The sequence below is a fragment of the Aedes aegypti genome, chromosome 3 (assembly GCF_002204515.2).
Source record: "Aedes aegypti strain LVP_AGWG chromosome 3, AaegL5.0 Primary Assembly, whole genome shotgun sequence".
Classification (NCBI taxonomy): domain Eukaryota; kingdom Metazoa; phylum Arthropoda; class Insecta; order Diptera; family Culicidae; genus Aedes; species Aedes aegypti.
In genome coordinates this window covers 33715531-33741593 of record NC_035109.1, presented here as the reverse complement: position 1 = coordinate 33741593, position 26063 = coordinate 33715531, and the positions used below count along the sequence as shown (strand labels likewise).

The 26063-nt window shown below is 39.7% G+C and overlaps 1 protein-coding gene across 1 annotated transcript in view; it reads right to left on the bottom strand.

Moving 5' to 3' along the window:
• Positions 1-16515, bottom strand: part of LOC5577682 (myoneurin) — a 33436-nt gene extending 16921 nt beyond the window's left edge. The window contains exons 1-4 of the mRNA XM_021848860.1: positions 15484-16515; positions 2731-3269; positions 911-1003; positions 252-848 (exon numbers count right to left, since the gene is read on the bottom strand). Of these exons, the coding sequence (XP_021704552.1) occupies positions 252-848; positions 911-1003; positions 2731-3269; positions 15484-16368 (2114 nt within the window). The 5' untranslated portion in view covers positions 16369-16515. The remainder of the gene's footprint in view (positions 1-251; positions 849-910; positions 1004-2730; positions 3270-15483) is intronic.
• Positions 16516-26063: the final 9548 nt, after the last annotated feature.

The window sequence follows — 26063 nt, the reverse complement described above, 5'->3', positions numbered from 1 at the left end:
GGGCCCGGGCATACACCACGTGGGCAGAAAAACCCCGGAAAAACAAACATGTTTGACTTTGATTCAATGAAGCCTAAACTATTTCCAAAGAGTAATGTAACCAGCGTGGACTTTTTCATACCCCCTACCCTCTTCGTAGTTGTCCACGTGGTGTATGGGCGACTCCTGATGGCTTTCTTTTCATCCGTTCTACCATTGAGTTGGGCAACCACCGTTCAGAAATAAATACCATCTTCTATTCAGGCACTCACCCGTTGATGATCTGGATGTTGCCGTAGTCGCCCCCGACCAGTCCGGGCATCTGTCCGGCCGTCAACACCGTCACCACATTCAGCAGTGGGTCGTCATCCCCGACCTGCCCCCGTCCGACGACGTCACCGTGAATCACCCCGCAACCCACGTCGTCGTCATCGTCATCGTCGCCCATCATAATGGCCCCGATCGAAGCCGTGGACGTCGGATCCGGTGGATCGGACTTGGCCGAGATCGTCATGTAGTCGCTTATGTTCACGAGCTGTCCGAACGGATTCGATACTCCCCCGATCCCGGGATCCTCCAGCTGGAAGTCGTTGCTCCGGCTGTCGACCATGCCTTCCGCTATCAGAAGCTGATCGACGTGACTGGGAACGACGACTCCGGCCTGGTCCAGATCGAGTGCGTCATCGTCCACGACGGTTCCGATGGGGCTATCCGCGTCGAGCGGAACGTCGTCCAGTGAGATCATTGGAAGTCCATTGGTGAGAAGGGTTTTGCTGAGATTATTGCTGCTCGCACCGGTCCGGACGTGAATGTTTCGGTGCGATTTCAGGTGATGTGACTTGGCGAAGCGTTTGCCACACTCGGGACAACTGCAAGAATGATATGAATTTGGTTTATCGAGAAGAATAAACGTTTCGACATTGGCACTTACGAATACTTCTTGACCCCGGTGTGAACCAGCATGTGACTGTTTAAAACGTGCGAGTAGGTAAAACTTTTGTCGCAAATATCACAAACGTAAGGCCTGAAAAACGATAAATGTTATTAGATTACCAACGATATTTGATTGACCTGGTACATGAAAAATTAATAATAACCTGCTATGCTAGAATACTACTTCTATATTTTATATTTATTGATATTTTATGCAATTGGATTTATATTTATTAGTTAATTATTAATATAATAATAATTTAATTATTTTATTTTATTTTATTTTATTGATGTACAAGGGGGTCAGGGGCCAAGTCTCCAGCATAAGTTTGAAAACTCACACCGTCCATAATACACCGAGGGGGTTTTGGAGTTTGGGAAGTAGGCAACGCAACATCTTTGACCAGAAGGTTCTTTAAGTTTTGCTTCTACTCTTGACTTCCAATACACGTATGAATGATGCAAGGCCAAAAGAACATGAATCAACCATACATATAGCGGTAGTGAAGTGTTTTGCCTAAGGACATGGAAAAGGAGGGATTTTGTGTGGTGTTTTGTAAATAGCTCTGTGGAACAAGTTTGTTATTAGTTAAAAATTTAGTTGATCTGATTCACCTTGCAATCAATAATAAGAATATTTACGGAAACATAATACTTATCTTGTCTCGACCAATACGCTGCCATGTCTTTCCTCTCGGATGATTTTTTCCTCGTTGTAATGGCGGGTTAGATATGAAAACAAGGATAAAGAGAGAAGAAATGTTAGTGATTGTTACATGCTTTATTGCTGTATTGACCTACAATGAAATCATACTTTTCGCTCTTTGGATTCCCATCATAACAATCCCCATGCAGCTTCCGAGAAACTCCATGGTAATGATCACTATACGCCATGTGCGGCATTCAGGACATCTCAACACTACTGATGACGAACAACAAAAAGTGAATCCAAAAGAGTGAAAACCTTAATGTTTCAATGTAGGACAATCCAGCTTTATTGCATGTGAGAAGTTTTTAGTGATATTCTCACAACGGCCATTCAGAATGGTTCGACGGATGTAGATAAAAGATCATTATGATTAAATTAACGCGACGACATGTTAGTAAGCTCAAAACGATTATTGTATTTGCAACTGTTAATTTAAATAGTTAAGCTAAGGGTCGGTTATTGTATATAACTTTATAGATAAGCAGAAGAATAGCACGAACGCGAAGTAATGACCTTCCATCCCATCTTCAAGTGCTCCCCACAAGCACAACACTTCATTCTGGCACTTTAGAACGTCCATGTTATAACTTGTTCACACAAGAAATCTGCCTCGACCGAGTTGGCAGAACGCGCCCATACCCCTTTCTGAACCAAAGGACAGGGTAATAGAGGTCCCCAAGCAAACTGCCACGAACACCAACGCACAATCAATGTTACACAAGTCGATTTCCTCAGAATGAAAACGTATCGATGTTTGTTTGACGTTATTGAGCTTTCGGTCAACGGCAGGCCAACAAGGAAGCGGTTGTTTTGCAGCAATTCTGTTTATATTTGGATTCTCACAGCAAACAAAAGCAATGTTGTGACAGTTCTCACAGCAAACAAAGAAAATTTTGTCAACATTGCACTACTACGCAGGCAACTGGATTGGTCTATATAATAATAATTTTAATAATTTAATTATTAAAATAAATATAATATTTATTAATTTTATATTTATTAATATTTTATGCAATAATATTTTAAAATGTGGAAAAAGTTCTGGAGGAATTCGAGTTTAAGATCCTTCGTCCCCTGACGTGATTCTAGATCTCCCAAAAGCCACTCACCTCTCGCCCGTGTGCGTCCGCTCGTGTTTGATCTTGCTGCCAAAGTCGGAGAACTTCCGCTCGCAGAACTTACACTTGTACGGTTTGGCCCCAGTGTGCGTCCGCATGTGCCGCCTCAGCTCGAACGGCACCACAAACGCCTTGTCGCATTCGGAGCATTTGTAGGGCTTGTCGCCCCGATGCCTCCGCAGGTGCGTTTCCAGGGCGTGCTTGTACTTGTAGGAACTGTTGCAGAACTTGCAAACGTGCTGCTGCTTGGTGGGTTTGAGGTTTCTTTTCACCCGGATCACTGTCTCGAGGGATCCGTCCGGACCGGGCTTGGTCACTATGTTTTCAATCGTCGGCTTCTCCTCGTTGGGGACATTGGCCTTCCGAATGGTCTGTATCGTCTTCATCAGTCCGGAGCTGTTCGGTGAAATTGGAGTTGATTGTTTCGTATCTGCCACCGTAAATTGACCGAGTTCCTTCAAGTCAAGATTCGACGCTTTAGGCTGGGATATCTTCTGAAAGTATTCCTCACTATTCTCTTCATCGTCGTACTGAAAACAAAGAATGATTAATCATAAAATGCTAGTAGATTAGTTGATAATTCTCGCAGGAATCAGGTCGCTATCGGCGCATATCGTTAGAATTCTTTTTTTTTTTTTTTTGCACAATCTGGTCTACTCAAATTTGTGAACTCATTGTTAGCCAGTAATCTAAACATTTTGCGATAAAACTCTTATTTTAAATACCTCATATTTCCTTTAAAAACATAAAAATGTAGGGCAGGATTATTTTTAGAGACTTGGTATTTTTTTATTGTAGGGGGATTAGGGGCATGGTCATGGGCGTCACAAGGACAGGATGGCCACCGAATTTCTATTTCCAAATTCCCGCTTTTTTCCTGGTTTTCCCGGTATTTTTTTTCCTCATCTAACCATTGCTTTCATTATTTAGGAATATTGTGGTATGTCCCATATTTTATTTGGTGCTCATCAAATGTCCTTTCACAATTAAGATGTGATAGACATTGGTTGATGTGTCACACTGTTAAAACATTAACTTGTTTTATAAAGTCTATCACCCTATTAGGACTACCTTTCCAAATTTCCAAAGGCTCTAATAACCCTTTCCCAAATGTTAACATTCTTTGATTAAGCAATGCTCCGCAGTTGCAGAGTAAATGCTCAGCAGTTTCGTTTTCAGCTTGACAAAAACGACATTCAGAGGATTGGATTTTTCCTATCTTTTTAAGATGATACCTACTTGGGCAGTGACCGGTCATCAGGCCAGTTATTACCTTAAGATTTTCTTTATTAAGATTCAGTATGACCCGGGCTCTTGCTAGACCGGGTTTTATTAATCTTTTCGCTTGCTTGGATGTATCCGTGGCGTTCCAATTAGAGTTCCAAATGCATTCCCACACCAACTTTGATCTACTTGTGAATGCCTTTAGAGCATTCAAAGCTGCTTGAATGTCCGAGAAAGTACAGATCTTTGCATACCTATAGTTTCTTATGAGACAAATATTTGTACATTCAATGATGGCTTGTATTCCAGCTTGGAACACAGTGGGACTGCGCCCCATAGCGATTACCTTGCTGATACCAGGACTGAAAACTCCGGCTCCGGTATTGTCGCCCATCTTTGACTCGTCAGTATTAAATACAATAGAACCTGGACGTAAACTTGGCCCACCAGAATCCTAAATATAGCGGCTTGGTGTAACCACTTTAAAGGGAACATCATAGTTGGACTTCGTTGTCATCCAAGAAAGCAGTTTGCAACCGATCGGAAATAGTGTTATCAAACTTTCCACGAACCAAGATGGCCACATCATTGGCGTATTCAATTACCTAAAAACCTTGAGCTTTTAGCTTTCTAAGGAGTTCGTCTACTATAAGAGACCACATTAAGGGCGATAACACTCCTCTTTGAGGCCATCCTTTAGTAGATCTTATAGATATTTGCGCACCTCCGAAATCAGCAGAAATTGTCCGATCCTTGAGCATAGTCATAACCCATTCGATAACACTTTTATCCAAGCCCCTTGCTTCTATGGCTGAACTCATAGAGCTACAAGCCTGATTTGCTGCTGAACAGGAATCGCTAAAGAAATTTCTCGCCGATTCCTTGCAGAAATTTTCTACAGCGACTCCCATTTGAACTGACAACCTGCTTATAAGAGAAAAAAAACGCTTTAAATATACTTAACCTAATTTAACCTAAACATATAACGCATTAATCGTGGCAATAGAAGATTGTAACGATTTTTGCCTGAAATTATTAATTATTTTATTTGACATTTGTTCCAATGTTTCAACATTGGATATTCTATGTAACTCATGGGTACTATACCAGGGAGGAAGTTTCAGAATCATTTTCAAAATTTTATTTTGAATTCTCTGCAGAGCTTTCTTCCTGGTATTACAACAGCTAGTCCATATTGGTACAACATACAACATGACTGGCCTGACATGGCTTGTTCTTAAGACAAAGTTTTGATTTTCTATTAATAAGTGGATAGAGACATTTTACATATTTATTACATTTGGCTTGAATGCCCTCAATGTGATTTTTGAAAGTTAAATTCTTATCTAGCATGAGCCCTAGATACTTAACTTCATCTGACCAATTTATTGGAACCCCTCTCATCGTGACAACATGTCTACTTTCAAATAAAGAGCTTTTGGTTTATGTGGGAATATTATTAGTTGAGTTTTGGAAGCATTAGGAGAAATCTTCCATTTTTGCAAGTATGAAGAAAAAATATCCAAACTTTTTTGCAATCGACTACAGATGACACGTAGGCTTCGTCCTTTGGCGAAGAGGCCTGTGTCATCCGCAAACAAGGATTTTTGACATCCCTGAGGAAACTCAGGTAAGTCAGATGTGAAAATATTGTATAATATTGGTCCCAAAATGCTGCCTTGAGGAACACCAGCTCTTACAGGAAGAGTACGATTTGACAGATAAGAATTATTCTAACAATGTATGTTGGAAAATTAAAGTTTTTTAATTTTACAATCAAACCTTCATGCCAAACACTGTCGAATGCTTTTTCTATGTCTAGAAGAGCAATGCCAGTAGAATAGCCTTCAGATTTGTTGGAACGGATCAAATTTGTTACACGTAAAAGTTGATGAGTAGTCGAATGTCCATGGCGGAATCCGAACTGTTCATTGGCAAAAATTGAATTTGCGTTGATGTGGACCATCATTCTGTTCAAAATGACCTTTTCAAAAAGTTTGCTGATGGAGGAAAGCAAACTGATTGGACGATAGCTAGAAGCTTCTGCATGATTTTTGTCTGGTTTTAAAATTGGTACAACCTTAGCATTTTTCCATTTGTCAGGAAAATATGCTAATTGAAAACATTTGTTAAATATATCATCTAAAAATGATAAGCTACTTTCTGGAAGTTTCTTGATGAGGATGTAGAAAATTCCATCATCGCCAGGAGCTTTCATATTTTTGAATTTTTTAATAATAGTTCTCACTTCTTCCAAATCAGTCTCCCAGGCATTTTCGAAAACGTTCTCTTGATTGAGAATATTTTCGTACTCCTGAGTAACTTGATTTTCAATTGGACTAGTAAGTCCTAAATTGAAATTGTGCGCGCTTTCAAATTGCACAACAAGTTTTTGAGCTTTTTCGCAATTAGTTAGTAATACTTTGTTTTCCTCTTTCAATGCCGGTATTGGCTTCCGAGGTTTTTTAAAAAGTTTAGATAATTTCCAAAAGGGCTTAGAGCCAGGGTCCAATTGAGAAATTTTATTTTCAAAATTTTTGTTTCTTAATTGTGCAAAACGTTTCTTGATTTCTTTCTGCAAATCCTGACATAATATTTTCATAGCAAGAACGCGAGTGCGTTGAAATTGCCTTCTCCTCACGTTTTTAAGAAGGATCAAGAGTTTAAGATCATCGTCTACAATCACGGATTCAAATTTTACTTCACATTTCGGAAGTGCAATGCTCCTGGCTTCAACAATGGATTTTTTTTAAAGTTTCAAGAGCATTGTCAATATCAAGTTTTGTTTGTAAAGAAATGTTAACATCAAGATTATAGTCAATATATGTTTCATATATATTCCAGTCAGCTCGAAAATAATTGAAAATGGAGGTGATAGAACCGCATCATGGGATATTTGAAATGTAACAGGGACATGATCAGAATCAAAATCAGTTGGCTACAAAGATGACTAGAGAAATCATGTATTTAGCATCCATGCGACAATTTGTTGTACCATGACCCCACTTTTGGCACCGACGGCATTGAGTGGGGTTATGGTAATTTCCTCCAGGTTTCGGGAAATGTTCGCATGTCACATGGACATCGAACATAAGTTTAGCATTTTCTAAAGCTTTAATATTATTTAGATCTTTTTTGTTAAAGTGAACTAAATAATATTCTTGAGATAGCCCTTTCGGAACAATGCCAGATTGGGTTCTCTTTTTCATAATAATTACTTGGCCCCGAGATGAACTAGCCCAGGGCTAAAAATCTCGTTAATAAAGATAGAAAAAAAAAAAATAATTACTCGGACTGGGGAAAATCCAAGTAAATCAATAATTCCATTTTAGATCTCTTCAAGTGTCATCATAAGTAAAAAAAATGTGCTTTTTCTCTTCAAGATATTTGAGAAGAAGTTCGCGATCATTAAGAGTTTCCGACAAAACGCGACAGTCTCCTTTCTTTGCGATTTGGAAGGAGGCCTTGATTCCCCTAATGGAGTTCAAGATCTCCTGCCTAAATCCCGCAAATTCGGAACAACTGACCACGATAGGCGGCACTCTTTGCTTCCTCACTTGAATCGAAGAGCCTGTTTCGATTTGGTGTTCGGAAAATTTGTTTAGGGCATCGAACTGATTGCTCATTTCGATGCAATTATCAACATTATCCATTTCACCCTTGGTAGAAAGTTCGCAATCCGGAGAAACGTCCTTTCTTCCATTCTTGCCACGTTTATTGACAGTTTTAAATCATCTTTTGAAAAAAGTTGTGAATTCAGAGATTCACCTTTCCTTTTGTTTGTAGTTGAAACCATGTTTAGTGAATAAACGAGAGAAGACGAGACCTCCTAAGACGGTGTCCAAGAAGGATTACCACCGCTAGCTTTCGCCACCGGGTCCAACGAAAAATCGAGGGCACGGGTCCAAACAAGGATCGTAAAGAGATCAATAGTAGAAAAAATAGTACTGAAAAGCACAGTTTTAAATTTTAGCACTGAAAAGTACTGTTTTATTGCTTTAGGTAGTTTTTAACGATCAAAGCTCCGTCATCGTAATAATCGTCATCGTTGAAATTTCAAAAGCAGTATTTCTGTTCAAAACTAAAAATTAGGGGATGAAAATGTGTTCATTGTGTTTCGGTTGGAGAATATAATACAGTGAACACATTTTCCTGTAAATCTTTTTGATTTTGAACCCCTTAAAAAACTTCCAAGAGCAGAGAGAATTCGTGTACGCACAGCACGAAGGCGCACTGCTAGTGAACAACTAATTCTTAGAAAGAATAGTACGTTGGGTTTACAAAGAAAAAGAGAATTGGAAGGATATTCACAAACTAAACTACGATGGAATAATACTACCCAAATTTACAGATGATTTTGCTGCAATCGTAATAGAAGACGAAAATGCAGTGACATCCAAAGCAAGCAACTTTTTAGCAAAAAATGAACACGCAGCTGAATGAGCTAAACATTAACCTAAATGCAAGAAAATGCACCGCAATAAACTTTGGTAAAACAACGGATGAGAAAATTAGACTAAAACTAGGAAACGACGTCATCGAAATGCGAAATAGTAAACGTCCACAAATATTTAGGATACGCAGTCGAAAAATCTTTGAGGCGCAGAAGAAACATTGGATACGTGAAGGAAAAAAGCGATAAAAAAAAGCCTGAATGTAGTCACAATGACTTCAAACAAGAGGAGCCCGGCTAAACAACAGAAACCATTTTAAAATTTATGTCACAAGAAGGACATATTCTTCCATGTATTACTATGTTCGTTGATATTTCTGAATCGCGTCTACTCTGGTTGACGGTTGCTTAGAAAGTGAAAGAGTGGAACATCGTCGCCTACTTGATCGTATTGGCTAGTTTTGGTAAAGAGTAGACACATTAGAATTAGAGTACTAATGTCATGAGTGTTCACGTTGTAGTTAATTATTGTTCTATTCCCAGATATGGAAGCAATCAATCCTCAACATGCTCCCCCTTGCCATTATTTATTAGTAGATAAAATTCAGAATTAAACATTTTGATTTCATTTTATGTTAATAGTGTCGTCGAAAATCCAATCCATTCTCCCATTCAGCCCTAGTATAGGATGACAAGTTTTTTTTTTAATAAAATACAGTTGATTAATTTAACATGCGATTCCGTACGGCAATTTTCTTCCAATTTTGTGTGATGTTGAGATGTTATGGTCAGAACCTGTTCATACTCTCGTGAAGCACATATTAATATACGTTTTCTCGGCAGTATAAGACAATTCTATTTCTTTTTTGAACATACGCAAACGAATTACGTGTTTGTATGCTAACAAATATGCGCTGCCTAATCCTCTATCGAATCAAACCGACAGAATTGTTAAACACATTTTTGGTTTCCACAATGCTTCAATCTTTTCATTTCACTTTAACTATTGTTGGTAGTCTTCTCATTAGAGCTGCGGGGTAATCCTTTGTCTATTATCGGCAACTCGGAACCAGTCGCATTAATTTATTAAAAATCTGCCCAAATTGTTTGTTCAGTCTCGGAAATTTTGTTAAGGAGCTATTAACAGACCAAAGAATCCTCTGATTGTATTCATTGAGAGTTTTAATAGAAAAAATACTGCGAACTCAATGTTTCACTTTAATTTTTGAAAATAGTCAAGTGGGGCCTGCTGTAAATTACCCTGTTGCTTCTAAATGTCTGATGAAACATGGTATCAAACCTAAGACAAAACTAAATAGTATTTCATCATTCTCGTATACCAACGAATTATTTGAGGAAGCCGTAAAATCATTCTTACTATGTTATCATTTATTAAACAGTCCGCTCAAGCTGTAAACAAAACGAAGAGTGCAAAGCAAATCTAGGGATACCATCTGATCAGTTGAGTATTTTTCAAGTATTTTCGGGAAAATGTGCAAAACTCACCGAATTTGTTAAACAATTTCAGCCGAAAGAAGTTTAAAATCAAGACATATCTTTCTAAATCAGGACGGACCCTAAGCAAATTATGTGTTCTGCTTAGTCCTAATGAATATTTTTTGGTAGTAAAATGCACTCCCATGTCTATTTGGAATCTTTCGTATTTATTTCGATTTATTCTCTAATTTGAAAGCTGTTCATTATATAGGCTTGAGGAAGTGGTTCATCTGAGCGATGAACTTATCACTGAGAAAAATCAGATTTTGTATGAAATTAAACAAGTATTGGGTTGCCTGATACATCCTTCTTCATCCACTTCTCCTATCCTATTATGTACTGATGTATTATTTGAGGTGCAACATTTTAAGCTTTCCGTATGAAGTAGAGTTTGACTCTACTGAAAGTTTTCCAACTCTTAGTGCTTTACTAGAAGATGTGTTATTTTGCAATTATATGGTAATTATTTGGTTATACTTATTTAACATCGCTCCTGCAATATATATATATTATACACAGGCAAAATACAGGAGGCTTCAATGTGCTCTTATACTGACGGCAATCAACCGAACGGTTCTATCGATCGATGACTGATATTGGGAATTGACACGCAGTCAGAGAATTTGTCTCTTTCATGTGTGCTCTTCCCGCCAGTCACCACATGATCCAGTTAGAACTGCATTTTTCTTATTAGCCAAATTTCATATATAGGAGAAGGTTTCGACCGTGATTGTTTTTAATTTATTTTTGTTTTATGGCTGTATCGGTCATGCGACTCAAAGGTAAAGGGAGTCTATAGAAGCAAATGAAGGAAACGAATAGGTGCATAGGCGTCGCAAGGGAGCGACAAGATTGAAATTTATAATTAGGTGGTGAAAATTGAGCAAGCCATTTTAAAGTCAGTAAGCATCGAAGCGTCCTGTATTTTGCCTAGCTTCTCTACTGGAAAAGGGTTGGCTCAAAGCTTTGAGCTTTGCTACCAACACAGGCAAAATACAGGAGGCTTCAATGTGCTCTTATACTGACGGCAATCAACCGAACGGTTCTATCGATCGATGACTGATATTGGGAATTGACACGCAGTCAGAGAATTTGTCTCTTTCATAAAACAAAAATAAATTAAAAACAATCACGGTCGAAACCTTCTCCTATATATGAAATTTGGCTAATAAGAAAAATGCAGTTCTAACAGGATCATGTGGTGACTGGCGGGAAGAGCACACATGAAAGAGAAAAATTCTCTGACTGCGTGTCAATTCCCAATATCAGTCATCGATCGATAGAACCGTTCGGTTGATTGCCGTCAGTATAAGAGCACATTGAAGCCTCCTGTATTTTGCCTGTGTTGGTAGCAAAGCTCAAAGCTTCGAGCCAACCCTTTTCCTATATATATTATAAGTCTTATAAGTCCTTCCTAGAACATAACGATGCTGGTGATTACCCGGGAATGATTTTTCTGTTTCGAGAGACCATAGTTAAAGCTATTATAAGCTTGAAGAAGTGCACATGTTTTGTTTGCTGTGATTTACAAGAATCATAGCTACGCTTGTTTTATTTTGTAATCAGCAAACCTTTCGATCTCTATGTGGTAATTTCTATTCATTTAAAGGATACTTCACTCAGTTTAGAATAAATATCAGGAAGAAAATAGTACGATTTAATTCGAATAAAATGTTGTGAGAATGTTTGTCGCTGATAATGGTTCACAAATCCTTCATTCTTGTACTAACGTGATTTTCAAAATATGCGAATGTCCATGATGTCATTCTGCCAGATAAGGTCAGTGTAAATATTGCTATCAATATGAGATTTTCCAGTATAATTCAGCTCAACTCCTATTTTTTTATTTCTCCACAAGATTGCTGATAAGTGTAGTTCTTCTTGGGTTGGACCATTGTCATGAATTTTACTAACAAAGTTGCTGCTCTACACGTTAATGATGAACCTCCTCCATTATACGTGTAAGTGTCTGAGCGATAATGTATATTTAATTACTTCCACTTGCATTCATAATTTCATCCCATCCATCTAAGTCCTTTTAAGGATTGTACGGTTTGAGTATTGTTCTATTGACCATATGTTCGACATAGAGCTATGGAAAATCATGGACGAGAACAGCTTTCCCGGGAAGCTCACGAGACTGATAAGAGCGACGATGGAAGGTTTGCAAAATTGTGTGAAGGTTTCAGGCGAACACTCCAGTTCGTTTGGATCCCACCAGGGACTACGACAAGGTGATGGACTTTCGTGCCTGTTGTTCAATATTGCGCTAGAAGGTGTTATGCGGAGAGCCGGGCTCAACAGCCGGGGTACGATTTTTACGAGATCCAGTCAATTTGTTTGCTTCGCGGATGATATGGACATCGTCGGCCGAACATTTGAAAAGGTGGCAGACCTGTACACCCGCCTGAAACGCGAGGCAGCAAAAGTTGGACTGGTGGTGAATGCGGCCAAGACAAAGTACATGCTAGCTGGTGGGGCCGAGCGCGACAGGGCTCGCCTAGGTAGCAGTGTTACGATAGACGGGGATACGTTCGAGGTGGTCGACGAGTTCGTCTACCTTGGATCCTTGCTGACGGCTGACAATAACGTTAGCCGTGAAATACGGAGGCGCATCATCAGTGGAAGTCGGGCCTACTATGGCCTCCAGGAGAAGCTGCGGTCAAAAAAGATTCACGCGCGCACCAAATGTACCATGTACAAAACGCTCATAAGGCCGGTAGTCCTCTACGGGCATGAAACGTGGACGATGCTCGAGGAGGACCTGCAAGCACTTGGAGTCTTCGAACGTCGGGTGCTTAGGACGATCTTCGGCGGTGTGCAGGAGAACGGTGTGTGGCGGCGAAGGATGAACCACGAGCTCGCCCAACTCTACGGCGAACCCAGTATCCAGAAGGTGGCCAAAGCTGGAAGGATACGATGGGCAGGGCATGTTGCAAGAACGCCGGACAGCAACCCTGCAAAGATGGTATCCGCTTCAGATCCGGTTGGTACAAGAAGGCGTGGAGCGCAGCGAGCTAGGTGGGCGGATCAAGTGCGTATCGATTTGGCGAGCGTGGGGCAGAACCGAGGATGGAGAGATGCGGCCACGAACCGAGTATTGTGGCGTGAAATTGTTGATTCAGTGTTATCTGTGTAGATGTTAACTAAATAAATGAATGAATGTTCGACATTTTTAAATTGTTTGGTATCAATACATAGGACAGTTGACTCGCAAAGGATTCAATATTTTTATACACTTTTGAAAAGCATATAAAATTTAATCGTTATGGGTGTCGTCAAGCATTCAAAAGTAAGTGGACTTGAGTGTTCTGCAAATGAAGCCTAGTACGTTTCATGAGAAGGGCCCCTCTAGCTGAAGTGGTAAACACGCAGCTTTTCAGTAAGACTAACCTAAGGGTCGTGGGTTCGAATCCCGCCGGACGAGGTTCTATCCAGTTTGGAAAATTTATCGGCTTTCCAGGGTATACAGTGTGTTCGTAACTGCCACCAATACACCTACAAAAATAATCAATTGGCAAAGAAAGCTCTCAGCAAATAACTGTGGAAGTGTTGATAGAATACAAAGATGAGAAGCAAGATCCGTCCCAGTGAGGACGTAACGCCAAGAAGAAGAGGACCAGTCTGAAGTCAGTTGTCACTACCCATATATGACCATAAATTCTTAGGATAACTCTGAAACAGCACTCAATCACAATCTGCCAGGTGTAAGCACTGAGTTGTAATGTGAAACGAATGTGAATCGTGTAATGTGAAAATTCGTATCACTCGTAGACGCTCCTCTGCTCCGTCCATCTATCCTGATACCAACTGTTTCCAATCTCTTTGCTTCCAATGAAATACATTGACAGCTCACTATTTGTCATGGAACGAATTCTACTCTAATCAAAGCAACCGGTCCAGCATTGTATCTTGTATCAGTGATAATTGTTCACAGCTCTTATTGTTTTTTTTTTTTTGTTACCAGCCAAATTGTCAAACCTTACGGATACTCCCAGAAGCACATGAACGTTCGTTGATTGGACTAGCGTTGATTGCACAAAGCACAAATCTCACAAAAGTTCAGAGAAAAATCCGAAATAGCAATCTACTTCGATGAAAATTCAACTTGTTTGATTAACTCAATTTAAAAGTGTATTCATAACCGCTTGCTAGAACATGACCCGTGTGCCAATTCTAACCTCAAAATTCAACCAAAGTTTATTTGAGGCACTCTGATTCACATGTTTGGTTCCGTTTGCATTTCATTCTAACCCTTGTGTTAGAATTACCCATCGCAAGACCCATGCGTCAAGCGGGATTCTCACTTTACTTTCAACCCTCGTGTTGAAAGGTTTTATCACTTGAAAAAGCGTGTTTTGTTACTCCAACCCTCGTGTTGGACTCTGTGTTTGTCTCATGTCTTTCTGTTTCATTTCAACCCGTGTTGAAATCCAGTATACGACCCAAGTGCCGTTTTTGCAGCCAATTCCGCAATTGGGAAAAAATCATACTCGTTTCGACCCAAGCGTCGATTTCCAACCCAGGCGTTGGATTCTCATATCTGAACAATCATTCGACCCAAGTGTCGATTCCCAACCCAGGCGTTGGACTCAATCTCTCCTAAATGTGGGTATTGTTTAAAAATGTGATTAGTTCACAAATTTACCTATATGTACAAAGCGAAGAATAACCAATCCGGTTCGAAGGACCAAAATTTTATCAGCACAAACCATATCATGCGACACATTAATTTTCAATATTTGACAACAGAATTGTATTACAATGCATATTGAGTAATTGTATGTGTTCGTTGATATTTCTGAATCGCGTCTACTCTGGTTGACGGTTGCTTAGAAAGTGAAAGAGTGGAACATCGTCGCCTACTTGATCGTATTGGCTAGTTTTGGTAAAGAGTAGACACATTAGAATTAGAGTACTAATGTCATGAGTGTTCACGTTGCAGTTAATTATTGTTCTATTCCCAGATATGGAAGCAATCAATCCTCAACAACTAATTCAAAATAATTTCCCTGATTGTGCTCGGAATTCCCTGACAATGCCAGATTTTCCCAGGCAGTACACACCCTGCATATGTTGAAATTGTCAAAATGATTGCTGGTGTGAAACCTCCAATCAAACTTTCAAGAATCCATGGAGATTTAACTTGAAAAATTACTCGAAAATTATATGGAAGAAATGCAGAAGGAATTTATATTGAAAATTTTCCCAATGCACAATTATAAAAAGGGGGAAAATGTTCAATATAAATGGAACTTGGAGGAACTTGCTGTTGAATCCTAGTCGAATTTATTGAGGAATTCCTGGAGGATTTCATATAAAAATGGGTGATGAAATTACTGAAAATAAATAAGCGAAGGTACTCTTTGAGAAACTCTTGTAGGGGTTCCTGGAACACATCAAAATTTCTTTAAAAAAAACTCTGGTGCAAGCCATTTGAGGATTTGATGGAGCAACTCCTGTAGAAATCTTTAATGATCTGTTAGATTAACTACTGGAACTCAGCAACAAATTTTGGAATAGCATTTTGTAAAACATTCAGAGTAATCCCAGTGGAAATTTAAATTCTTACGTCGTATCGATGGCGGCCTGGTCCTAGCAAGAATTAGTAATAAAATATCAAACCTTACAATGACTTCCCAATCGTCCACGTCGCTTTCTCTTTTAATGCTGGCCAACTGGTTCAGGATGTCGTCCTCCTTGCCGCCCATGTAGACCAGTTCCGCATCGAAGAAGATATCAGCACTGCTATCGTCCGGTTGTTTCATGCTTCCTTCTCGATCATCGACAGTGTGACTATCCTCTTCCGCCGTCTCTACCAGATCGTCATCCATTAGCTTTGACCGCACTTCCTGTCCCTCGTCATCAGATTCGAGGTCTTCTTCCTTCACGTCTCCCGCTTGGGACGTTTGCGAAGGCGGCAAAGCATCGTCAAACGTTATCAACGAATCGTCGTCCACGTCGTCAAATGATTCCGGTTCCGGTGCCACCAATGGCCGAGGACTCCCCTTCTCAGTCGATTCATCTTCCAGCAACTCATCCTCATCTCCCGTTGGAGCACAGATTATGATCTCCCCGTTGTTCTCCAGCAGGACCGTTTTCTCCTTCGAGACCAGCTTCACGTTCAACCCCGAGGGAGGTTTATAACTGTACAGCACGTCCGAACTGATCGGAATCTGGATTTCCGACGTCGTCGAACGCGTATCGAAGTCAACCTCAGTTCCTCCTTGTCCCACAGATCCCCCCTTGGCCACTTCCCGATACGATTGCAAAATTGCGTCCGAACTCTCGCAATTCACCCGGAACCTGTAGGCCACCCGAAGATCCTCGATGCACTGCACGCAGATCCGGTCCGGGAGGGAATCGTCCGGCCGGATGTCCACACTGGAGCACTGCATAACTTTGGCCCCGTAGCTCAGATTCGATTCCGGGCAGATGTCGAAAAGGGAGCGGATTTCGCCCTCCTGGAGGCACACCCGACACGTTACGTTCCACTCCGGGTTCAGCGAGGACATGCTGAATAAGGTTCACTAATTGCACAAACTTATTTTCTTCCAGTACGCCATAGAAAATTTCGAATTTTGCGATTATTACAAAAAGTTTTCCAATGTTTTCTGCCGAAAGCCAAAATAAACCTGTTTGTTTTGAACTTTATGTCGCAATTTTGTTTGCGTCAAATGACAAATATGTGAGTGCTTGTTTGCGTACAGTGAGTGCCCCGTGAGTGTCCTCAAAGATGCGGTTGTGTGGGTTTGGTTCCCGGGAAAAAAAAATGGTCCATGCATAAATATAATTTTGTTACAAGAAATCGGGTTGAAATTTTGAAAATATAAATTTGCCTTATATGACCAAAATTTGAAAACAAAATATGTTTTCGCGGCAACCTGGAGTCGAGCCAAGGACCTTGCAATCGATACACCACGCGTCTATTAACGTCATGATGTGGAGTGTTGCTGAAACGTTGCGTACACGAATTCTCTCTGCTCTTGGATTTTTTAAAAACTACTTAAGGGAATAGACCATTTCCGTCAGACCTTACCCCCTATTTTTATATTTTTCTTCGAAAGACGATTATTTTTAATGATTATTGACGCTTTCAGATCTAATTTATATGCACTCCTGATTTTATTGTAAATTTTTGAAAATTCGATAATTTACCAATTTTGAGTAGTGCCAAAGACAAATTGAAGACCCCGATGTCCCTTGCAGTTGCCCAAAATTTTATGGCTCATAAGGTAATCTAGAATGCCGTGAAAAGTGTACTGCGATCTGTCAAACTTGGGTACCTTTTGTACTACCGAGGGACCAAATGCAGTACTAGAAGTGGTACACAATCGGAGCCCGAGTGTGACGGACCTGGTAGTGCGGCACAGTTGTTTCAACCCTGTGGGTAAACAAAGTGGAGATTTTCCCACAACTTTCAAAACCCCTGCGCTGAGTGTTTGTAGATATGACGAAATGTCAATGTCAAATCAAGCACACGAGACGACTCGACAAAATGGAGAAATCTGAGGTCCGATGGGCAAGCTTCGTTGTAAATGAAGCCCATCCTTTACTATTGTACTTATAATAAAAACTTTTACCGGAAGACGACTGCTAATAGACCGTTTTAAGCTTAGCAAGTGATGGAATTCTCCTTGGAAGCATTTCTGCAACGCTGCGGAACGTTTTCTACAAGAGGGGCATATTGGCCGGTTTGTTTTGAAACGTCAAGAATTGGACCGTTTGCAGATAACGTCTTGTACTCGCTTTAGAAGCTACCTGGCAAGAGAAAGTTGCATGCAAAGCATGATTAACTAAGTAAATAACACTTTGACACCAAAAACTGTATAAGTAATGGATTTGCCACTGCGATAGAGCAGTTTTTCCTTAGGGGGGCCTATACCTGTTTACCCTACCGTTTGATATCTGCTGCTTATGTCTTCAAGCTGTTCCGGAACCATATGACCACTCTCGTAGGTCTCCCCGAAAAATCTGCAAACGGTCCAATTCTTGACGTTTCAAAACAAACCGGCCAATATGCCCCTCTTGTAGAAAACGTTCCGCAGCGTTGCAGAAATGCTTCCAAGGAGAATTCCATCACTTGCTAAGCTTAAAACGGTCTATTAGCAGTCGTCTTCCGGTAAATGTTTTTATTATAAGTACAATAGTAAAGGATGGGCTTCATTTACAACGAAGCTTGCCCATCGGACCTCAGATTTCTCTCAGATTTCTCCATTTTGTCGTGTCGTCTCGTGTGCTTGATTTGACATTGACATTTCGTCATATCTACAAACACTCAGCGCAGGGGTTTTGAAAGTTGTGGGAAAATCTCCACTTTGTTTACCCACAGGGTTGAAACAACTGTGCCGCACTACTCAAAATTGGTAAATTATCGAATTTTCAAAAAATTACAATAAAATCAGGAGTGCATATAAATTAGATCTGAAAGCGTCAATAATCATTAAAAATAATCGTCTTTCGAAGAAAAATATAAAAATAGGGGGTAAGGTCTGACGGAAATGGTCTATTGTAAAACAGTGCTTCTTAGTGCTGAAAAACAGTACTTTTCAGTTGAACAAGGTGCCCAAGAGTTGGAGGCCAAGATACGAACGAGGCAGAAGGTGCGGATGCTGGTTGATCGGAGTGGACGAGCTTGGAAGAGCTGGAGGAACCCGAGAGTCAGGAGGAGCTCGGAGGACGACGCAGTTGACCAAGAGGATAATGGTGCAGCTGACCAGGAGGAGCTCGAAGCTCAGAGAAGTTTGGCAGCTAGGAGGAGCTCGGTGCCAGAAGGAGTTTTGAGAACAAATGGAGCTCAGTGGCAAATGGCGGTTTGAAGCTTGTGTGATGAGGAGGAGTGTTGGAGAGCAGATACATCACACACCCTGCAGTGGAGATGTCGATTCTATAACATTCCCCAGAAAACCATTCCCCCGAAAACCATTCCCCAGAATTCCGTTCCCCAGAATGAACCATTCCCCAGAAAATCGTTCCCCAGAATGTAACATTCCCCAGAATTCCATTCCCCAGAATTCCATTCTCCAGAATGCACCATTCCCCAGAAAGCTATATGAATATCCATTTTTTTTCTTTTTTTAATTATTGCTTTGCGTGAGTCAATTATGTGGGGGGGGGGCAGATTGCCGTAGCGGTAAACGCGCAGCTATTCAGCAAGACCAAGATGAGGGTCGTGAGTTCGAATCCCACCGGTCGAGGATCTTTTCGGGTTGGAAATTTTCTCGACTTCCCAGGGCATAGAGTATCTTCGTACCTGCCACAAGATATACGCATGCAAAAATGGTCATTGGCATAGTAAGCTCTCAGTTAATAACTGTGGAAGTGCTCATAAGAACACTAAGCTGAGAAGCAGGGACCGTAACGCCAGTAGGGACGTAACGCCAGAAAAGAGGAAGAAGAGTCACTTATGTGACAGGCTAAGGTCTGATATGACAAAACAAATATGTAGGTAGGAGGGTTAGGGACATAATGAACACACGGGGCGAAATGGACACTCCCTTACTCTCTGGGAATATGTATATTTCAGCAAAACTTTATAAACTGTACGAAATCTGTATTGTATATGAACGTTTTGACGGTATAAAAGTTTACGCTTTGCTTCATTTGTCCTCTGAAATTCTACTATATTTTTTTCTCAGCTTCAAATTAGTTTATAAGCAAAGCAGAGGAAGCGGTGGATTTATTTTAAAGCAAAGAAACATATTTCCATTCTATGTAAAATAAGCATTTACCTAATGTGTCCAATATGCCCCTAATCTCCCTATTCATGAGTATTTTGCATATTATTATAATACACCCTTTTTTTAATACATTCCCATAAAATATACAGGCTATATGTTTATTTTTGCATATATAGTGATGCACCCTTCTTTCAGTATTATTGTGCTATACACGCATCGACCCAAAACATCCTTCCAGCATCTATCAGCAAAGCAATAAATACAACACAGAATGTTTTGTCACAAATTGACTAGGTCAGGTCAGCATGGGTGCGATGGCCAACATGCGTAAGCAATTTGCATCAAGGCACTCGAGTGCGCTACATGTTATGCTGACTGCATGTTTACTCGTTGGTGGTCGTCCGTTTGGACGATGCGCTAGGCTCATATTTCAACCCAAATTGTTATTGCCAAATATTGTCACCGCCGACCCAGGCATCTTTGCCATTAGCATAAGATTGTATGATTGTATTATTTGTGTTAATGTATTACAGCAAGCCACTAAATAAAAGGAGCTGATGTTCCAATGAAAGAACAGTCTTGTTCTGACTCTGAATCTATGCGTTTCAATGCACCTCTGGTGTATACCGAAACATCCCTCTAGCAACCTGGTAATCAGGTACTGCTAACTATTTAGGAATAGACTAAGATCAGTAACATATCGATGTGCAATACATAGTCCACGAACGGGCTATGAAATTATTACGTTTGTTAAGAAAATTTTCCAGTTTGCGGTAGCCACAGAGTTCTACCGCAGCTGTCAAAGTTCTACCGCAGGCTTCAAAATCATTCCATCATTGAAGCAAAAATTCAATCATAGTATGCTTGAAAGAGAAAACGCTATGAAAAATAACAACAAACAACAATCATCAAGACGGTATCCAAGGTATCATTGAAGCCTGCTGATGATTTACCAGTGCAAATCAGTGATGTGACAGCTGCGATAGCTTTTCGTTGAACCGTAAAACGGAAAGTTTTCCCTAAAATTGCAATATCTCATTAATGATATAGGCAAAATATATCGATGGAGAGCCCATCCAGCTTTTTACGCTAGCTATAAAAATGCGAGGGGTTATTCAATTTTGGCATTTCATGTCTACAGATTTTATAGTTCGTTCTTAGTAGGCAGTGATGTTAGATTGTTTATTCGATTGTCAATAATTTTCACTTCATTTGTTTTCAGCTGTTTTGTATATCAAAATTGGAAAGATTAATGTATTTTGCATTAATGTATTTTGTATTTTACATTCTTTTTTATCTTTTTAAGGCCGGTTTGCTACTGACAAGAAAAGGAATCGCCTATCTAGATGCGTGGAAAATTTCTCCCAAGAAATGGTCAAGAAAATCACTTTTTTCTGATCGCAGTACGCAGTTGAGAAGAAATGTCACTTCTAAGGGGGCTCTCTGTAGGAAATTTCTTGACCCTTTCAGTCAAGGAATTTCTTTACTTTTCTTGAGCGAAACAGCATACTTAGCTTTAGGCACCAAAAGACAGCAAAACTGTATGAACAAACAGTTACGGGCTAGACCAATACGGATTGGAAATAAATTTGAAAATCTAAGATCAATCATCGTTTTGTTCATGAGAGTTGGCTGGGATTATTTGAGAAGAACTATTCCTTGCCAAGGTGTACATTTTGTGAAAATGGGGCTGGCTCAAATTTGTGTTCAATTTATTAGCATACAAGAAAAGAGCTGGTATGAGACGTTCACATTTTTGTCGAGATGTATGTAGTTAACGACAAGAGTCACCTAATAAGATATGTATAATGCTTTCACTATGCTGATGTGAAGCATATACGGGTATGGAGTTGTCCAAATATTCGTCATCATTTGTGAGCGACACTTTATGTATTTGATATATGTGAAGCGAGTGAGATAGAAGTAACACTATTTCATTGAATTCCTGGAACGGCAGTTAACGTAACTCCACAAAAAAAGCAATGGTTTAAAAAGGATAACTATCGAGAAATACCAATGATCATTCTGTTCGGTCACATCGCAACGATATCCCCTATTCATTAAATGCTAGGCGCACTTAGCTACAGTAGCACCGCAGCAGTGTATTCAATTTCTGTGCTTTCTCCCCCAGCTAGCAGCAAGCAGGCTGATGCTAGCCTGTTGGCGTTCACACCTTTGTAATGCAATATCTATCTGTACTATCTCTAGCATATAAAAGAGGCACCGTTTCTGTATGTAAACGAGTTTTAAGTTGTCAACTGTAACAGAAGCGTATCCCCCACCGGGCAGGAGCACTGCATCTCGGTTGTGGGTAACAAATCAGTTAGCGTGAAAGTCGTCGTTCGTCATTTCGTCTGCCCCTTCGGGACCACAAATTCAAATCACAACGTAGGGCCTGGTCAACCCTGGATGAAACACATTCCTTGCGCTGATAAATTTAAATAGAATGTCCACTAATATTTCTTCGTTATCATCAGTTTGCTCAATAGACCATTTCCGTGAAAAAATTTTATTCGCTCATATGATTCCTATCAATTTACTGAACAAACTATCCTAAGGAACCCATGTGTTTTGAAGCCTCTAACTATTGAAAAACAATGAAAAACTGGCGGCACGCCGTTTTACCCCACGGTCCCTACAATGCTGATGTCCCTCCTGACCCCCTATTCCCCAATAAGTTTGCCACCACGTTGTGGTGAATAGGGCAGGAGAAGTGGATGAACTTGTCATTCATTTTTCTGTCAAATCTCATACAAAATCTACTTTTTCTCTGACAGAAATTCACTCTAGGTGAACCACTTCCCCTGGCCTATTTTTGATCAGCTGGCCTAACAGCTGACTGCCGATCATGACAGATGAATGTTGTTTATGTTTTCATAATGGACCAATGCACGAGTTCACTAATTTGACGTTTGAGCGGTGCCGAATTCACTCGTTGCCATGGTCACGTAAATAACACGGCACCGCTCAAACGTCAAATAGTGAACTCGTGCATTGGTCCATTTTCATCAAAATGTCGCTGATCAAAACCTGGAGACATCGAAACTATCTGTTGCTCCGCGGTTTCCACTCCTTCGAACGGTAAGTTCGCTTGCCTTAGAAAGCGACCACCAACGCGACGACTAACGTATATAGACGATATTTTTGCAGGTGAAGCAAGAGGCGTAAAATTGCTGGATGATTAGGAAGGGGAGGAGATTTCCACTCGCCAATTTTGGCTCCCTAGGATTACTGTGAAACAAACCGTGCGGAAGTTTTGTAATATCAGACTAAGCAGCTGAATGCGGATACTGAGGAACCGTTTAGGAAAACGAACGATTTTTTCGCTGTACTCCGAACGGGGAGCAGTGCTAAAGATTTGTGATGTAGCGGTTGCAAATTTGGTTTTCGGGATCGTGTCCTCGTAAGTATATTACAGGGCTGATAGCAGATCTCTTGTAGGTGAACTCCAGCGAACAATTTCTTCAAAGGAGAGAAATTTTCTTCCATTACTCACCAGCAAAAAAATGTTCTTTTCTTCAAAGAAAATATGCGCTGGAATTCGCCAATTTATCTCTATTTTAATGCAATTCTTCAACCCATATAGACCTGAGTGAACCGAATACTGGTTTCCGATATTTTTTGTCAGTATATTCACAAATTTTATAACGCTGAAAATTACTATTTTTGCTAAGGGAAGTGGTGGTAAAATGAACACCTTGCCTATTACCGAGAAAAATCAAATTTCGATGATTTTTAGCACGCACGGACGATTTAAAGCATAAAAAATCGGAGTATTCGAGTTAATACAGAGGTCAATTGAAGTGAAAATATCAACGATAACTAAGATTTTAGAATACCACGTTTGGAAATTTGAACCGACGTAAGTTTTAGCTCGGAAGTCTTGAGGTTCTTCAGTGAGGTCAATATCGTTATGATATGATGTCAAATCTGATACCTTTGGATTTCAAACGAAATTTTTTTTGTTTAACTCACGTGTTTTGAATGATGTTCATTTTACCACCAACAGCTGTTCGTTTTACCTACATAGTGCAGGTAAAATGAACATTTGCATCGTTTTTGCTAGCTATAAAAATATGTGAAAATTTAAATATTTCAGTAAGAATTCGTTTTGCTGCTATAGACAACATCCCAATTTTTGATGTCGTGTGATAGAACTATACAATTTCCTCATTTTTCTATCAGAAACAGGATGATATCCTTAAGGTGTTCATTTTACCACCCTTTCTCCTACCCACCCACTCCTTCGTAATGCTTCTTGTATGAAAATTTTAGAAATTTTGTAAGAGCAGTAACATATTAAGGACCTACCTACCCCTTCGAACGTTATGAAATTTGTGAATGCTTGGAACATCTTGAACGATTGAGCAGGATAATCATGTTTCCAGCGTTCCTACAAGTTGCCCTTTTTGGGTTTCCGGGAAACCTCAAAATTACTATAAAGTAATTGATCGATTAATTAATGTATTTATTCATGTTACAAATCAATTAGAATAATATATTTATATCAGATGATTGTCATGCTTATTGGAACGAATTTTTGTGAACTTGGGAACCGGATCCTATTTTTGATACAGTGAAACCTCCATGAGTCAATATTGAAGGGACCATCGACTCATGGAAATATCGAGTCATGGAACAGAAATCCTTTGGAATGCAGTCTCGAGGGGCCATCATAGTAACCATGATATTTTGTTTCTAGTATGGTTCCATGAGTCGATATCGAGTCGTGGAACATCGACTCATGGAGGTATCACTGTACTTTTGATTCACTTCAGCAGTGGGATTTTTCGAAGCTTCTGAACTCATATTTGGCTACTATATGCGTCGTATTTAAATGCTTCTTTATACAAAGTTTCAGGTAATTCGGCTAAGAAGAACCCCGCAAGTGAATAGTAAAAGTGTTCATGTAGTTCTGCACCCTACTACATTTGATATCAACTCTTTTCAAATTGAAACGGTTTAGTATCCACCAAATCTATGGCCGTTTTTTCGGACATGAAGTTCGAGTAGTTATTTACATCCTAAATATACTAAACAGTCCAAAACCCTTCATTTACAATGATATATAAGATATTGATTTTTGTAAATTAAAATGATTTTCATTGCACATAAATAAAGATAAATTGACATGTCCCAATAGGTCCCAATGATTTGAAAATTTTTGAGCAGTTATTTTCGTTCAAAATTAAGATACTACATAAAAATGTATTCTATGCACTATAACAGAAACACAGCGAACACAATTCATCAAATAACTTTTAGCTTTGAACAGAAAAGCTGCTTTTAACGTTTAACGCTCCGTCATCGTAATCATCGAAACTTCAAAAGCAGTTTTATTGTTCAAAACTGAATATTATTCGATGAAAATGTGTTCACTGTGTTTCGGTTGGCGAAAAGAATACAGTGAACACATTTCCCTGTAAATTTTCTTGATTTTGAACGAAAAAACTGCTTTTTAAAATTCCGAAATTATTGACGGATCCTGCCCCTTAAAGCTTAAATGATGGCGATGATTACAATGACGGATTATTGAACGTTAAGTATTCGCTGAATTGAAGGTCTTTAAAGTTTCTATTTTTTCTTATCGAAATGGTCTCTCAGGGAGAAAAAAACCCATTTGCCAAAGTGAATCATGGAAGTAGCCAAGTAGCTCTGCACTCTATGGCGAAACTTTCAGGATTTTAAAATGGACATTTCCTTCTTCTTTCTGGCATTACGTCCCCATTGGGACAGAGCCTGCATCTCAGCTTAGTGTTCTTATGAGCACTTCCACAGTTATTAACTGAGAGCTCACTATGCCAATGACCATTTCTGCATGCGTATATCGTGTGGCAGATACGAAGATACTCTATGCCCTGGGAGGTCGAGAAAATTTCCAACCCGAAAAGATCCTCGACCAGTGGGACTCGAACCTACGACCCTCAGCTTGGTCTTGCCGAATAGCTGCGCGTTTACCGCTACAGCTATCTGGGCCCCTGCTATAATGTCTCAAAAATCCCTGGCTGATTTCTTTAAAAACTTTTCAGGGAATTTTTTTTTCAAACAATTTTTGCTAGACTTTTTGAAGAAATCATAGCAGGAATCTTTGGGGTAACTTCTATCGATATCCTTAGAAAGATTTTTAGTTCTACAGGAAATTCTAAAAAACTGGTGGGAACTTCTATGAAGAATATTTTATTTGAGTCCTACACTAAAAACTTGGTTGTACTCCTAGCGAAATAAAGTAAAGAATTCCTTGATGAAATTCAGGATATTCTTGGAAATTTTTTGAAAAAAAAAACTGGAGGGAATTCTGAAGAAATTTTATTCTAGGAGTGTGTACTCAGTACACGCATGCAACCGATTTTGGGTTAAACAAATCCAGTTTCAATTCTCGAAGGTATCTTGAACTAATTTCATGGGGGTATTTGTTAAGTAGACTGATAAAGTATCAGTTATTTAGACGAAAGCCTGTATTAGCTGCTGTTGAAATTCTTGGAAAAAAATGAATGTCTGGCCGGGTTTTTCTGAAAAATAAATCTAACGGA